This window comes from Quercus robur, chromosome 10 (genome assembly GCF_932294415.1).
Source record: "Quercus robur chromosome 10, dhQueRobu3.1, whole genome shotgun sequence".
Lineage (NCBI taxonomy): Eukaryota > Viridiplantae > Streptophyta > Magnoliopsida > Fagales > Fagaceae > Quercus > Quercus robur.
Window position 1 is genome coordinate 31,787,291 of NC_065543.1, and position 18,140 is coordinate 31,805,430.

Sequence of the window (18,140 nt, forward strand, 5' to 3'; positions counted from 1 at the left end):
ACCTTGATTTTAACTTACAAAAAGACCATTAAGCCTTTTTGGAGGTAGAGTTGACATTCGCTCCTAATAATTGTCTTTTATCATCAAACCAAGATACTAGTTGGTTTTTGGTGTAAGCAGGGATAGAATCCAAGATCTCTTATTCAACCATCAAAGACCTTATCAATTAAACTAATTGGAACCCACACTTTCCTCACCAAAAAAAAAAAAAAAAAAAAAACTGGAACCCACACCATTAAGTCTTTAAGTTCTATAATGGCCTGTTATAATTTAGAATTAATTCAAACCTAGGTCAATTATGGAACTTTCACATTTATGTGAAACAACTATTTTGCCATTGGTCCAATTGTGTTAAAAATTTAAAATTTTCACGGTTACAAAATGAGTGTTTACAATATTACAACTAACATTCTATATGTTATAACAAGCAACAACCTAAAATTAAAATAATATTAAAACCAAATTTTTTTCACAAAAAATGTACACTCTTATTCCAAGAGTTCATAAGATTGAACTTATAAACTTACAAAATATTAAGTTTGGCTTTGATACCATCTGTCATAACCTAAGTAAAGCGTTAACCACACTTGCATTATATTTCAAAAATACTAGTCAAGTTACTATTAAAACTCCTTCTATCTACATAATCAAGATATACATAAATTTTTTTTAAAAAAAAATTAAAAATTAAAAACACTTAATATGGGACTTAGTATATGTCTATACAACTCACATTTGTACAACAAATCTACACAATATGAGATATCACACTCTCCTTTTTTTTTCATGAATTTCCTTCTCCTTTCATATAGGGGTCAAAGGGAAAGAAATTTAGCCTAATGGCTTCACTTCAATAAGAGAGGACACTCTTAATTCTGTGATATTATAAGGGTACTCATTCATGATGCTCTTTTAACATGTATGGTGTGCTTGCTTGCTTGGGGTTTGTTTGACCAGAATGGTCTTAGTCGCTCCATTATGGCTCATTTTGTTGGGCTTCTTTAATATTGGGTTTGGTCGTTAACATTCAGCACCCGCTGCTCCATTTTTAAGTGGATTTTCTGGACTTTGAAACTAGCCCAATCTATTTCACCAAAAAAACAGAAACCAGCCCAATCTATTGTTCCAGAGTCCTTGGGAGTTTATCTGGCAGTCTAATGTCAACAGGTTAGTTAGCGCAACTATATATGTGTCATGATTTCTTTGTTGCATTGATATCCACCGGATCAAGATGTCATCAAATTTTTTCACTATTTTTTTATAATTATAAAGTTACAATGGAAGAAGGAATTTAAACTCTTAACATCTTTGTTAGATGTCATCAATATACCAAATTACCAACTTAAATAGTGTTGATGTCCATTTTTGTAAAAATTCTACAAAACCAATGCAAAGTAAAACCTGATTATTTTTTGGGCCCATTATACATATTTTGTAAAAAAAAATTCTATCCTTTATACATTAGCCAAGCTCATTAACCTTATTGAAGATCTAAGGGAGTGTGATTTGGAGGCTATGATTAGACTTCTTTAGGCTTTTTCATGAACCTAGACGTGGCACATGCTAGCCACTTTCACCCAAATAAAGGTTTTTAGCTCCTGCTCTATGTTGTTGAAGTAACAATTAAACCTCTTTAAACCCAAAAAAGCATTATGATTTATTGGTTGATACTTGATGAATTCTGCCACAATAAAAAGCTTCCCTAGGGACATAATTAATTGGGAATGTGCGGCCAATCAGATTTAGTCAATGTTTTTCCTTAGTCATGACTACCTCTTTCTTTACCTAAGCAAAAACAAAATCTGAAGTATATCATCTTTTTGACAACATGGGAATTCATAACTTCACTCATTACTAAAAAAAAAAGTCCCTAGGATTCCTAAAATTCAAGTTCTAGAAAAATCAGTGATAGGATAAGGGGAGAGAGGACGCTATTGTGCTACCACATTGACGCTATTGTGCCACCACATGAAATCAGTGATCTCTCATATGATCTCACATGTCAATAGAACTTGAGTCTCATTTGAGTGATTTTTCAAATCCCAATATATGAGATCACTTAATTGAGATTTGAAAAATCACTCAAATGATAATAGAATTATAATTGTTAATTGGTGTTTATGTTTTGTAATAGATAAAAAGAAAAAGAAAATTTTAGGAAATAGAAGGCCACATGCAAAATTGAGTGGTTCTATATTTCAATCCGTTTGGTTTTAAATTAATCTTGATTAAGTAGAGTACATAATGTTACATATCATTCTATTAGTCAAACACCTTTTTCTATATTACTGTATGATCTTATTTACTTATCAAAATTTTGTTAGATAAAAATCTTATTGTGCTTTTATTTTTACAATTTTAAATAACTAAAATTCAAGAGAAATATTATGCTCACAATATTTGCACAACGCTTTCACAATAAATTTTAAGTGGTAGGTTGCTATTGACTGTTATGAGTGGGTAAAAAAAATAATTTAAATTGTGGATTCAAATTAGAACTAAAAATAACTTGCCACATATAATTTGTTATAAAAATATTGTGAACGTAACACCTCATAAAATTTAATAAAGAAATCTACCGACAAATTTGAATAATTTTTCTAGACCAATTTGGTTTCAAGATCCTTCTAAAAAATAGGATTAGGTATCAAGATTTGGGATTTTAATAATCTGTACAGAGACCAAAACTATGATAATCTTTTTCATGTATATATAATAGTCAAACATTTAAAAAAAAAATATTGATGATGTGTTTATATTTAATCCAATCATTTCAAATGAATGGATATAATTTTAATAACTCTATCATGGAGTTACCTAAAAACTCTGACTCTTGAGAATCTTAATATGAGATTAACAATATAAAATAAATAAATATATAAAAGAAAATCAATTTAAAATGATATTTTTCCTCTTTTCGGTGGAACAGGAGCTCCAAGAGAAATAAATCATCACGGCAGTGCATGTGCTACGGGGGGGTTTAGGTAAGCTTGAAGGAAATGGGTTAATGATCACCCTAATTGTCCTTTGTTTCTGCATTTGCTACCTAACATTGACTTAGCGTGTTATTGGGGCAAAACTGGACCCAAGCTTTGCCTGTTATAGAGATACATCCCTTCAGTGTCTATGATCTTCACATTATAAAGTCAATAAAATTTTGGTGAGGTGATTGAACTTTTCCATAAATTGTACAAATATGCATACTAGAGAGTTTTAAATGAACTTTTCCATAAATTATAAAATCATCTCAAGCCTGTTAATTGGTGTCTTGACAGGTGTTTTGATTTGATGATAATGAACACAATCATTAAACGTGGACATCATAGCTAGATTGAAAATCTATTAAAAAAATTTCATTTTTTCACATTTCTTTATTAATATCTACATTAATGTGTTAAAATATGAATATTCATGCATCAATTGTATATCTGTATGAAATAATGGACTTCGGTGAGTGTAAAAGAATATTTGTTCTAGAATCCAATATATATATGACAGAATTATAAGCTATATGTTTGATGTTTCGTATGGAATTAGGGAGATGGTGTAGTTTATTTATATATAAATGGCGTGACAATTATTCGTTAACAACTCTCACCTTTCAACATTTTAAATAAGGTATTATTTATTATTTAATGGCGCACACGTCTTCCGGAGAAGAGAACATATATAAAAAAAATCCTGCATTATCATGCATCCCACCAACACAGAGACAAAAGATTGTTAGAATGTCCTTCTCTACTCTACCATACAACTTGTTTGGATGCCTCAACTTTCTTCACAATTACAACTTCGGCATATTTAGACCCAGTTTCCAACCGACACAATATATGCAGCAATATTTGAAGTACCTCCAAACGTCGCTAAACTCTTCAACCAGTAAAATATTGGCACATTGCAAAACATGTTGTGCGCTTGCTCTAATTTTGATCCTTAGTTTAGTTCCTTCGAACACTCTTAAGGAAAGCTAAGATGACCTTGTTAAATGTAATTACTTGACTTGTAATTTTTCGTGAACAATGTTCAAATTTTTTAGCTGAATTTCATTTTATTAATCAGGATAAGATCATCTCTCATTAAATCCTCCATTTTCCTCTAATTTTTATTTAGATGTAAGACACATCATAATTAAAAATCAAATAAATGTCATATGTCGCACATTCAACCAAAAATATAACGAAATTAAAGGGTTAAATGAAAGGATATCATTTCCCCTAACAATATCCATTTATGTCAAACATTTATTGAAGTTACCGACTATTACATGCTAATTACCAGTAACTAATAGTTGGCAACTATACAGGGTAAATAATGGTTGATTGATAAGGTGCTAATGGCATTGTTCCTTTTTGTAGTTTGAGACATTATAATTATATGCATCATTATTATAATTATATGCATCATTGTTACAATTCTTTTTTAATAAATATGATAATATAATTATATGCATCATTGTTACAATTCTTTTTTAATAAATATGATAAAGTTTTAACCTATAGCATTCTCACCTCTCTTATTCAATAATAAAAAATTTTACCAGTTAAACTAATTCGAACATTGTATCTTTATTACAATTAGTTACTATGATATCCATTTTCTTCCAAGTTTGGTTGGTGCATACCTTTCGAGCAGGAATCCAAAGCTGCTCTTCACTCTCATCATGCACGAAATATCACCAAATCAATCATGAAATTTAGATGTGTTTGTTTCAACAGTCAACCGCAGTCGCTTTCGTCCGATTTTATTTGGTGTTTTTTAAAATTTGCCAAGACAAGAGCTAACAACTTCGTGGGGGGGCAACAATTCATAGAAAATATTAACGCTTCTCAACCTCCACTCCAATTGTCAACCAAAATGGAATTCAAATCTTTCTCTGCCGTCCACTTGAACTTTCTTTGTTGGTTCACTTAGAGTTTTCAAAAGGATACAGCCTGATTCTTTAGATGCTCATTTACTTCAAAGATAAAGCCTTCACTTGTAGAATGGGCTTTTAAATTCAGACCAAGCGTGTGTTGTGCTTAGACCAAAATGATGTACAATGATCTACTTGCTAGAAGCTTTAGTAAGCATGAGAAGAAAAAATTGGGATATGGAGCATTTTTTGGTTGCTTGCTTATTGCATTGAGCTTTTGCACTGTGTTTAAGCCTTATTTGGGTCCTCTACCAGCTTGTATGTCCTTTATTCTTACGTTAACCAATCTAATTTTCACAACATAAAGTTATTTTGAAGATTTTAAATCTATGTTAAGTTACGTATTAAACTGTAGCTTTCATGCTATATTAGTGCTGTGTTTTGAGGAGTCAATATTTTATATATTTTGTCTCTCTTATCTGGTATTGCTTTACAGTGAACTTGAAGCAGTCTATGGCTGCTGGTTTCAAAATGCTGATGGTCAGAGATACAAGCGGCAGCTACTCGAAACCGTTGGCGCCACTGACTCACTTATCAGAAACAAATACAAGCAGCTCTCAGGAAACAGTTAAAGGTTAGCTTTGATCAATCTTGATAAGCAAAAGCTTGAGTTATCAAGAAATTAGTAAATTTAATCATTTAATGGCAATATTCTAGCTCAATTTTCTCGATAGCTTAAATGGGTAGAAATAATGAATTTAATCATTTACTCGTTATTCTGACATGTCAATTTTTCAGCTGCCAAAATCGTGACAGACAAGATGGAGCCTGTGACAAACAAAACGGAGCCTGTTATAAAGAAAATGGAGCCTTTGTGCAATGTTACCGAACGAAGAGGTGATATTTGCAATATCAACGGGGATGTTAGGATTCAAGGGAATTCCTCATCAGTTTTCCTTGTTTCATCGGAAATGAGCATCTTGGCAGGGAACAATAACTCATGGAGTATAAGACCTTATGCTAGAAAAGGTGACCGAGCAGCAATGAGTCTAACTAAGGAATGGTCAGTAAAATTATCTGGTCGCAATGAAATCCCTCCATGCAACAAAAATCACAGTGTTCCAGCCATCCTTTTTTCTCAAGGGGGATATACAGGAAATCATTTCCACGATTTTACGGACGTGGTTATTCCATTATATTTAACTTCTCGACAATATAATGGAGAAGTACAATTTCTCATTACAGACAAACGACCATGGTGGATTGCAAAGTTCGAAGCAATCCTAAAGAACTTGTCCAGATATGAGTTGATAGACATTGACAAAGATGAAGAGGTCCATTGCTTCCCAAGTGTGGTTGTTGGTCTAAAGCGAGATGTCAAAGAGCTGAGTATTGATCCTTCAAAAAACTCATACTCTATGAGTGACTTCAAAGAGTTTTTAAGAAGTTGCTATTCTCTAAAGAATGCCAATGCAATCAAACTCAGAGATGGTCAACGTAAAAAGCCACAGCTTCTGATCATTTCAAGAAAGAGAACACGGTCTTTTACAAACATAGGGGAAATAACTAAAATGGCAAGTAGGTTGGGCTACAAGGTAACTGTTGCAGAGCCTACCATGAACGTTGCAAAATTTGCAGAACTTGTGAATTCTTGTGATGTGTTAATGGGGGTTCATGGAGCTGGTTTGGCCAACGTTGTTTTCCTTCCCAAGAATGCAATATTAATCCAAGTTGTGCCCTTTGGGGGCTTTGAATGGCTGGCAAGAACTTACTATGGAGAGCCCACAAAGGATATGAATGTAAAGTACTTGGAATACAAGATAAGCACAAAAGAGAGCACTCTGGTACAACAATACCCTCCTGACCATGTGGTTTTTAAGGACCCTTATTCAATCCAGAAACAAGGATGGATAGCATTTAAGTCAGTGTACTTGGACAAACAAAATGTAAAGCTTGATGTGAATAGGTTTAGGACCACTTTGGTAAAAGCCCTTGAGCTTTTGCATCGGTAGGTATATATAGGAGGCCAAGCCTTCCTACCTACCTTTTGTTATTCCCTTATTTATTTTTCATTTCCCTTTTGGTTTTTATAGCAAACAGTCATATGCCATTGATTCAAAACCTTCTTCTCTTGTATAAAATTGTAGAAGAAGCATTGATGTATCTGGGACATGATTCTAATTTTTTGGAAAGTAAATATGATGTTCAAAAGAATGCTACATTTTCTCAATGCAAGTATGTTAGTGATCCATGAGCCCAATAGAAAATAGCATGCATTTTCTTTTATAATTAAATGAAAATTTTCCTGTTAAAAGAAAAATGTACCTTGTTAAAAAGAAGTAAAGAACAAAAACCAAAAAGAGAAATTATTAGCTAGTAGCCTAGTACAGCTCTCAATACTATTCCAATAAATGATGACATTCGCAGCTTACCTGCCAAGCTTTTGTCCATCTCCACTTGGCGCTTAATTTTGTCCTCCAAATAATTAATAAAATTTTAATTGTTAGAATATTAATTAGTTTAATTATTAATTGAAACGCCCAAGGGTCTAGGCCGTTCATATTATTTGTGCAGCACTTCTGTCTTTTGTACATCTCTCATCGTGTGTGCCAATAAATGTATGCTTCTTCCTATCTAGTATATAGTATATACTAATAGTGACATAACCTAGATTTCAGTTCAAAGATGCAAGATTAAAAGACAATATTAAAAAAACTATTAATCGTTATTAATAACAATATAAAGAAATATTTGTGGATTTTAGTTAGTTCTACTGGTAAAATCTTTAATGATTGTATAAGAGATCTATGATTCAATTTCCACCTATACCAAAAACTAATTGGTGTCTTGGTCTATCATCAAGAGCGGACGCCATAGTTTGAAACTCTCTTCAAAAAAAAAAAATATATATATATATATATATAAAGAAATATTTGTAAGAAACTATAATTGTCATACAAAATTTAATGTAAATGTAAATGTAAACTACAAATATATATTTCATATCCTTATCACACTCCATAGTTTCAGTACTTTAAGTATATATTTTTCATTGCATTAAAATAAAGAAACAAAAATTATCACCCGATATCTTGCTCTCCTTAGCCCTAGTCTCCTCAGCACTCTTGGTGAACTTAGCAACCAGATCTACCAGTACCTGCCCTTTTTACAGCTGTACGAGGCAAGTATTTAATGTCAAATGCTCCCATTATTATTCCTCATTTGCCTATTCTCCCTATATAGTTTGATCTCCATAACAGTGCTTATAGGGGAAGCTGGGTGAGGACCACGACGGTGTGGGCTAGTAATGGGGAAGCTTCCTCGTGGCATGTATGACAGCCAAAATTGCCTTCTTGAGGGGAAAATACCAAGTTTCTGCCTCTTGGAGAGATTTACTAATGTAATAGACAGACTTTTGCACCCCAAAATCCGTTCTAACAAGGACTAGACTCACTGCATGGTTAGTAACCGCTATATAAGCGTACAGAACATGTTCCTTCTCAGGCATGGACAGGATAGGAGGTTGTGATAAACACTGCTTCAATTCTTCAAAAGCAACACTACACTCCTCGGTCCATTCAAAGTCTCTCCATTTATAGAGGAGCTGGAAGAAGGGCCTGCATCGATCGGACGATCGAGAAATAAATCTATTCAAAGCGGCGGTCATTCCTGTCAGTTTCTGCACTTCTTTGGGGTTCCGAGGTGGATGCAGGTCATTTATGGCTTTGATTTGATCAGGATTAACTTCTATTCCCTGATAGGTAATCATATATCCTAAGAACTTGCCAGAACTGGCACCAAGGGTCACTTGGAAGCGTTAAGGTGCAGCTTGTGTTTTCTAAGCACTGAGAATACGCTCCCCAAGTCATTTAATTGCTCGGTAACCTGCTTACTCTTTACAACCATGTCATCAATATATGCCTTGACATTCTGCCCTAGTTAAGACTCAAACATCCTCTTCATCATTTTTTGGTAGGTTAATCCAACATTTTTTAAACCAAAGGGCATTACTTAGTAATTGTAGTTCCCAGTGAGGGTCAGGAAAGCTGTTTTTTCTTGGTTGGACAGGGCTAATGGTATTTGATGATAGCCTTGAAAGGCATCTAAAAAGCTCATTTGAGGATAACCAACCGTCGCATCTACCAACTAGTCGATTCGAGGAACTGGGAAAATGTCTTTTAGGCGAGCTTTGTTCAAATTAGTGAAATCCACACAAACCCTCCATTTTCCTGACTTCTTCTTCACCACTACTATGTTGGCCATCCATTCGGGATAAAATGCTTCTTTGATTGTCCTAGCTTACTTGAGCTTGTTCACCTCTTCTTTCACTACCTCGGCATGCTTCTTAGAAGAACGCCGAGGTGGTTGCCTTTTGGGCATGATCGCCAGATTCACATTCAGGTGATGGCATTTGAAATTTAGATCTACTCCGAGCGCCCCATACGCACTCCACGCGAAGACATCTATATTCTCCCTTAAGAACCTTAATAGCTCTTCTTTTTCAGCAAGGGGTAATTGGGTCTCAACTTAAAAAATCTATCCTCGTCTAACCCAATGATCACTTTCTCCACCTCTTCACACTGCAAACCCCTTTCTTCAACCCTACGGATCTTCAGACTCCATGGTTGTTAATTGATATGGGACCTCTTCTAGGCCGAGAGAATCCCTATAATCTGACTGGTGGCTAATAGCAGCCACTAGGCACTACCTGGCCATTGTCTGGCTTCACACAAGTTCCCCGACTCGTCCTTCGATGGGATACTTAACCTTCATGTGCAGAGTTAAGGACACCACCCCTATAATGTGGAGCCAAAGCCTTGCTAAAATGACCATGTAGGAAGAGTAAGCATCAACCACGATGAATTCCACCTCGACCACTTCGTCCCCCATTTGCACGAGCAACTTAATCATTCCCTTGGAAGTCATCATTCTTCCGTCAAATCCCAACAGAGGTGAATCGTACTTGCTTAGGTCCTCCGGCTTCAAGTTCAACCCCTTATACAAATCAGGGTACATGATCTCAGCCCCACTTCCTTGATCCACCAATACCCTCTCATGTCATACCCTCCAATACGACAGGCTACTACCAGGGATCATCATAGGGTTGGAAAGTCCCAACTTTATTTTCATCCAAAAAGCCCAAGGTTGGTCGTATTTTTGTTTTGGCCCTCTTGGATTCTCAGACTTACTTTTCAAGCTTCGGCCTTGATGCTATGGACATGATTCTAGAGGAGGGACCTACTTCCCTGCTTGGGGTTACAAAGATGACATTGATGGTCCCTAACGATGGGCGTGAAGCAACTTCTTGTTGGTACCCCTGCTCGGCCTGACTTCCTTGCCCAAAAGGCTGGTGCATGAACTACTTCAATTTCCCAGCCTTGACCAATTGCTCTAAATGGTCATGCAAGGTTCTACTATCCTCGGTGGTATGTCCCCGGTCTTAGTGGTATTGGCAATAGAGACTTTGATTGCCTTTGGATGGGTCTCCTCCCATTTTGTTGGGCCATTTGAAATAAGGCTCATTCTTTATCTTTACAAGGATCCGATATACAGGCTCCTTAAATACCAAGCTAACTACTTGGGCATTAGCTCGCAAGGGCTGGTTGATGAAGTCTCTCCTAGGTTGATTATGGTCGTACCCATCAAGCTAAGGATCTCTCCTTTCAAGTGGGAAGATCTTGGCCTTACCCTTTCCTTACACCTGATCCTCTTTGACCCACTTATGCTCATCAATACGATCCATGAGCTGGCACATACTTCGAGCGGGCTTCATAGTTAATGACTTTCTTAGGTCATGATTTGTGGGAAGCCCCACCTTGAAGGTTCTAATGGCCACATCCTTAAAATCTCCATCTATCTCATTAAAAGTTTCCCAATATATGTCAGAGTAGGTTTTCAAGGTCTCACCTTCTCTCATTGCCATGGACAGCAGGGAATCCAGAGGCCTAGGAACTCCGCTACATGTTATTCATAAGAGCTTATTGAACTTTCTTCCAGCCCGTCGAACCATCTCATAGCAACAGGTGTAAACACCACATTTTGTACCCTTTACGACTCGGGCCCCCATTCCCCAATGATGCCTAAACTCTAAGGCCTAAGGCCAGTTTAGAGTCCAATCAGATATTAAATTGACTTGAGGAGTGTTAAAATAGAAAGTATAAACTTTTAAATGAGCAAAAGTCTATTTTTGAAAATAAAATGATCAAAGTGGCCACCGGCCCACGTACGTCAGCAGTAGCCTGTGTACGTAGGCCAAAGCATGCGTACACAAGCACACTCCTGCATACACAACTAGGGTTTCAGAGACATAAAAAATGCAAGTTTTTTGCAATAATGGCTGAAGTTTGGAATGAATCCCATATCATTTGGGAGCCATTCCAAACCCCATTTTTTCCACTATATAAAGCCTTACATGGTACATTTTCAAAACACACAAAAATCTCATGGAAAAAATACAAGATTCACTAGAAAATAGTGAATCAAAATGGAGTTTTTCACAAAACACCCTCAAGTCAATTTTGTTTGATTAGGACCTTTTCTGGCCCCAATCCTTTTAGTTTAATGTTGCTAATCACTTTCTTATTGGTTTGTAAATAGATTTGATCGAGGAGAAATGTCAAAAATCAAGCCTAGGAGCTTTTTGCTTTAAGGTATTCATTCTAGCTTTCTTTTTTTTGTCTTTCTTTTGTCATCTTAATCTATTTTTCTTGTTTAGTTTATGTTTATATATGCTTGTTTAGCTTAGCTTTATGTTTTTTTTTTTTTTTTTTTTTTTTTTTTTTTTTTTTTTTTTTTTTTTTTTTAACGTTTACAAACATGCTTAGTTGTTAGATTTATGTTCTTCTTTTATGCTCTGTTTTTCTGTTTCGTGTTTCTAGGTTAGGGTTTTTGAACAACCCTACGTACGCATGTCATGAGCATGCGTACATAGGTCAAATCTTGCGTACGTGGGATTTGGCCGTGTATGCAGGCCTTTGTCTGCTTATGCAGGCATTTGCCCAAAAACCCTAATTCAAATTTCTGCTTTGTTTGGTTTGCTTGTTTCACATATTTTGCCCTTGTTTAAGTCCTTTTTGCATACATATCTGTATCTGAGTTCCTATTTCACATGCTTTATTTTCTTGTTTGCTTTTAACTTGTTAGATTAGGGTTTTCTTGTTTAAGATGCTATGTACATGCATTCACATGCTCATACATGATGTCATAGGTGCTGTGTTGCTGAAAGGTAAATAAAGGTAAGTCATGCATTAGTATGAACATGCATTTGATGATGTATATTGTTTGAATATTTGTTTTATTTCTTTTAATTCCAATTACATGCTTTATATAATTTTGAGATTGCTATGATACCTTGCTGCCATGATTGAGTTACTGCTTTGATTTAAATGTATGATATGATAGGATTTTCACATGCTAGATGAATGTCAAGGTTTATATATGTGTGTGGTTGGGTTCCTTATGCTTTATGGAAAGATATGTATGTGTTTTAGGATGAATGATGCCATGTTGTATGCTTAGATGTATGCTAGTGTGTGTGTGTGTGTGAGTTTAGAATATAAGTATTGAACACGATTTTATCGAGGTTAAGACAAGACACAATGATAGGAGGACAACCTTAAGGCTGGGCGGTCTTGGGTGCCTAACACCTTCCCAAGAACGTACCTAAACTCCAAACTCATATCTTTGGTAGTAAGATCAATGGTCCTTCCTCGAGAGGACGCTATATATATGATTCCTAGACCATTGCAAAAACTAGGTGGCGACTCCATTCGTTGTGTCCATAACAGGTCCGAGGCTGAAGGGAAATACTTTGCACATGAAGGCTTTGTTTTCTAGAGTGAATGGTCATTCTCTAGTTAAAGTGACTCACGTGCTCTACGGGATTGCTCCTTCCATTATAAATGGAGAAGGTCGATTAGGTAAAGCGATGTAGGAGTTTGGCCCTATCAATTTTGCATGTAAAAGGTGACCGGGAAATTTGGTTCAGAGCTTTACTCATTGCGTCATTCCCTGTATTCCTAGGGGGTGAGCTCTTATTTCTTCTCCTATGATGTCTTTCCTCCCTATCTAGGTGTGAGGATGCGGTGAAGAACTCATTAGAAAAGGTCCTCAACCTCTACCTATAGCTGCGATCTTCCTCTAAATCAAATTCTGAGCTTGATGGGGGTGTTTTGTCCCCTTTAACATGCACCCTACAGCGCAGCTTCTTATGCAAATGGTTAATCTCCAACCTGAGATTTCGTGTCTCCTAGTCATGAGAAATATGACTTCCAGGCCTAGATTGACTTCTACTGGTGTGGTCCATGTAGTCTGTTTCAACCCGTACACTAGGAGTTCAATTAGCCTCTCGATCTCTCTCTCTCTAGACTAACAAAATGATTAACACGCTGCAAACCCACGGACTCCTCTCTATTCTGCCTGGAGTTTGCCATCTTTACTTCTTAATATCACAAGGAAAGCTTGAACAACAAAGATTGCAGGTGACTATTCCCACAAAAAGCGCCAATTGTAAGGACAGAACACCAAGTTCACTTAGAATAGTGGCTCCCAATACTTCAAGCCCAATTCAATAACTTTGTAAGAGAGTGGGCTTTTCGAGTCAATTGTAATACTAAGAAAATTACAAGCTTAAGGCTAAAAGGATAAAAGCTGTTAATATGAATGAATGAAGCACAAATTCAGTGTAAATTCCTCCTCGAGCAGGTCCAAGGATGGATCGAGGATGGATTGTTCATTAACAGTCAAAGCAGATTTCTTTACAGTAGGATCTTTAGTTCTCTCCCCCTAAGTTCATAAAATGCCCATCCCCTTTTCTAGAGGGGTTCCTTTCCTTATATAGTCTTTTCTATTACATCTCAACCCTCCAACTATACGTCTTAGGGGAATAACTTGGATACTTGTCCCATCAGAACTCTTCTGGAGGTGGTAGAGAGAGTTGTGAGCTGTGGAGTCACTGTTCAAATTTCTTTTCCTCATAAATGTTGCTAGCTCAGTTGATGTAGAGAATTGAATACAAAGGTGATGGCCACCTTTCCAAATATTTCCCTTTTCCCTTACTTGCACGACTCTAGTGTCTTCCATAGTGCTTTACTTTCTGGTGCAGAGAGCTAAATAAAGTACTCCCAAGGAGCATTTGCTCCTCAGATGATAGGCCTACTAACCTCCTTTCCTCGAACCTCTTCTCCTAAGTTTAGTCTGTATCTGAGAGGTCTTGACATCCTCCCTCCTCGGTCTTAGCCCACGTGTCAGACTTAGGTTGACACATGAATGGGCTTTTGATCATCCTCGAGAAAGGCCCATGGGCCTTAGATTGTCCTCGGATCACTTGCTCCCACATACATCTCACTACCTTAATTGATTTTAAAAATATGTAGTATTAAATATTTCTTTTTCTATTTATAATTCGAAGTTTATAAAATCTAGATTTATAGAAAAAACCCAGCATTTGAAACTGAAAAATCAAAAAAATGGAGGAAAAAAGATAAGGGATGCTTAGTACCATAACATTAGGTAGTTCCCCTTTTTTTAAAATAATTATTATTTTGTTTAAAATATAGGGCCATATTGAAATGTGGTGCAAAAAGGGGGAGTATAAACACTATAAGTGCTATGTGTTAGATGATGGGTTGTAATTTAGTTGATAGTCTTGTACATAAGGCTAAACTGCAAGTCGTTTATGTATTAGGTGTTAAGTTACATGTAGTTTACTGTATAGTAGAGTTAGTTAGGTGTAGATGACAGATGGCATTCATTAATTGGTCAGTTTGTTAGTTATTTTGGTTGGTTTTTCCCACGTATTTGTTTTGGATATAAGGAATAGAGCTTGACTATTTGTGAATAAGAATTTGATGCACATTTAGATATTTTCTCTCTTTCCCTCATAAATATCTCTCTTTCCCTCATCTCTGAGTTGGTTTACACCATTGATGAAGCTTAGTGTGTGCGTGAATTCCAACACCATGTTTCCTTTTTTTTTTTTGCTAAATATCTGTTGTGATTATGTGAATAGTGTAAAGCTAAAAACTTGGACAAAATAAATTAAACACAAGTTTTGGTTCATGGCAGTTTTTTTCTTTTATGAATAATGTCAATCGGAGAAGCTTTTTTTCCTCGGTTGTCATGGAAGTTTTCTTCTAATTAGAGACTATCTTTGTTTTTTGTTTTTCTTCCTATGTTAGAAGGGACAAAAGATGTAAGAGTTGGTTCCTAAATAGTATATACTAGTAAGTATAAAGCTTTTTAGGAGGAGTCAGATAAGAGGGGCAATTTCCCCCTCACCCCTTGGCTCCACCTCTGTATACATATATATTAACAATTTATTTTCGCTCTCTATCTCTCTCTTTCTTAACATGGTATTATTTGCGGATTAGAAACTAAAGATCATATAAGATGTGAATACAAAGGGTTGCAAGAACCACCTTTTTTTGGCATTTAATAGTGTACGTTTTTAGACCCCTTAAAACACAAGTTGTTTAACGTAGTTATTTAGCCAAGTGATTACTTAGATAAATTATTCAGTTCTAGATTAACACATTCAAATCATATCATGTAAATAATGCGGAAATATAAAGAACACACGATATAATAACCCAGGAAAACCAAACCAGTAAAAAACCTGCGGAGGATTTAACCTAGCTATCTTCAAGGTAAAACAGATCCACTATAAAAGAATTGAAGTTTGTACAATAGAACTTAGACTACTAACATCCTATTACTACCTCGAGTAAAAAACTTACTACTACGACCACGTGACAGCTCCGAGTTCACAGACTACTTATTTCTTTGATCCATTACAACCACAAGTTCTCATACTTGTGACTTTGAGACTCCACTCAAAGATTTCAGATCTTCTTTAAGTTCTTTATGCAGCAACTGAAAAGATCACTAAGCTCTTGACATGAATCTTGATCTTGATAACCCTAAGTGTGTATGAAGGTAAACACCTCTAGATCTCACAAAAGATTCAACACACAGCACACATTAACGACTTCTAAAACATAGCTAGGGTTTTTCCTTTTATACTTGGAGTAAAACATAAAACCCTAAATGTCAAACTAGGCTTGGGCTAAATTGAAAATTTTGCGAAAAAAATAAATCTACACGTGGTTCGATCGAGCAAGTGTAATTTTTGATCGATCGAGCCTTGCAGATTTAGTCCAATAAATTCTGCAATCACTTGATTCCAATTTTACAAATAAACACACTTTGAACAGCCTAAACCTAGACTCTATGTTTTGATTATGGTTTGCTAATATGTTACAAAATGAAGTTCTAATACATTAATTCCTAAAGTCTTAGAACCTAACAAATAGGATTCAAACAACCCTCCATCAATCATCACCAACCACTATTCTATTCAATACTGCTAACCATCATTGGAGTGGTCCCTGCCAACAACCATTTTGAACTTTCTTGCAGCTATTTCCCTCAAACTCTACCTAACGAGTATCGATTTTGCCTATGAGCACACCAATTGATACTCAAAGATCTATTAGAACTAGGAAGAACCACCATGAAACAAGGCCACATGTTGCCCAAAAGAGTTGTCATGTTAATGCTGGAAGCTCCCATGTGTGTCAACGCAATAGTGAGCCACATCAAACCTAGCACCACATCAGCTGACTGTTGATCACCACCAGCCTCCGTTGACTAGCCAATTTTGGTCATTGTTTTTCTCTGAGTAGGGAACTTTCCATTTTGTTTTTCACTTAGATTCCATTTTTTAGGTTCGTTTCTTAATTTGATGCTTCTGTAACATTGAAAATGGAAAATTATCTTTTGAAAGCTGCATGGAATGATAGTCACCCAACCCTTTCACACTATTCTATATGGCACCAACTACAACTCTTGGACCTACAACATGTATCTCTTTTTTGTGGTCAGAATCTTTGAAAGTATGCAACTTTGGAAGAAAAGCTACCAATCTTCTCCACAATAAATCTAATAGTGTATGTCATTTCACATTTGTGTTTGCAACAAGAACAATATATATTACTGAATCATTTCTTGGTGTGCTACACATCTAGCATTTCCATTAATATTTGTTAGAGACATATAGAGGTATATTAGTCCAATGTAAATAGGTCTAAGCCCAATCCTACCTTGTGTGCAAACTAAGTCTCCTACTTGTACTACAAGTTTATTAACCACAATTAATATATAGTTAGTCTAAGATTTAGCCTATCATATATACCCACATTATAGTTTATTGTAACACAGTAATTGTACTACAATCTTATATAATAAAGATGTATCTTTCTAGGGTTTCTTTCGTGGACGTAAGCAATAAGATTGAACCACGTAACTTTCATGTTCTTGTATTCTATATTTTATGCTTCCACTTCCACATCTATTTTAACACATTCAACATGGTATAACATAGCTAATATTGAACATAGTATTTGAGCCACCTTCCAATGGCCACGGTTTTCTGTACTTATGATGTATTTAAGTGCAATCTTTGTCTTCCTTGATGTTTTTGCTGTGTTCATCTTCTTTGGCTTCCCACTATTGCCATCAGAACTCTTCGATATAGTAAGTCGCATAACACTATAAGACCATTGCCTTCTACAAGTCACTGTTATAAAGCCAAACAATGATTCTTGGCCTCACCTGCTCTAATGTCAAAATCCACATGAATCGTGCCACTTCCTTTCAGATTTGTGCCCTTTTAACCTTCTTTTGAAGAAACTGACCAAACCAACCTCTTCACCAACATCACACAAGCAAAACCCAAAAATCTGGTCACCAGAAGCTATTGTACACGCCACCACGCAAGGCCTAAGGCTCCAGCAATACTCATCACACATCGCTATTGGTTTTCACACTCCGTTGATTATCTCACCACACGAGTCACACTAGAGTCTTCTCCAGTCTCCGATTTACCAAACCTAGAAATCTGACAACCAAAGGCCACTACACAAGCCATCTCATAGCCACGGTCCTCTCTATCTTTCTTCATGCACCGGTATAAGTAGGGGTGTAATCAGTTTAGGTTGGTCAGTGTTGAAGGCAGTTTTTGTACTGAACATAGAATTTCGATTTTAACATATTGAGCACTAAAACCGACTTGTAAGGAAGGAACGCCAAACCAACCAATTGCATTCGGTTTCGGTTTTGTTCGGTCGAGTTCCGATGTTTGGTATGTGAGAAACAAAAGCACGAAAAAATATATATATATATATATATATATATTTTTTCATCAAACAGAGACATTATTGGAAGAAAAAATTAGTACAACAACTAACAAGAAAAGCAAGACCAACACAGACTTTGTTTTCAACACAAA

General features: G+C 35.9%; 1 protein-coding gene across 1 annotated transcript; it reads left to right on the top strand.

Moving 5' to 3' along the window:
- Window positions 1-4,781: 4,781 nt before the first annotated feature.
- Window positions 4,782-7,082, top strand: LOC126703052 (beta-1,2-xylosyltransferase XYXT1). Its single transcript, XM_050401957.1, has 3 exons — window positions 4,782-5,170; window positions 5,349-5,486; window positions 5,651-7,082. The coding sequence occupies exons 1-3, from the start codon at window positions 5,029-5,031 to the stop codon at window positions 6,862-6,864; spliced, it is 1,494 nt and encodes a 497-aa protein (XP_050257914.1). The 5' UTR covers window positions 4,782-5,028; the 3' UTR covers window positions 6,865-7,082.
- Window positions 7,083-18,140: the final 11,058 nt, after the last annotated feature.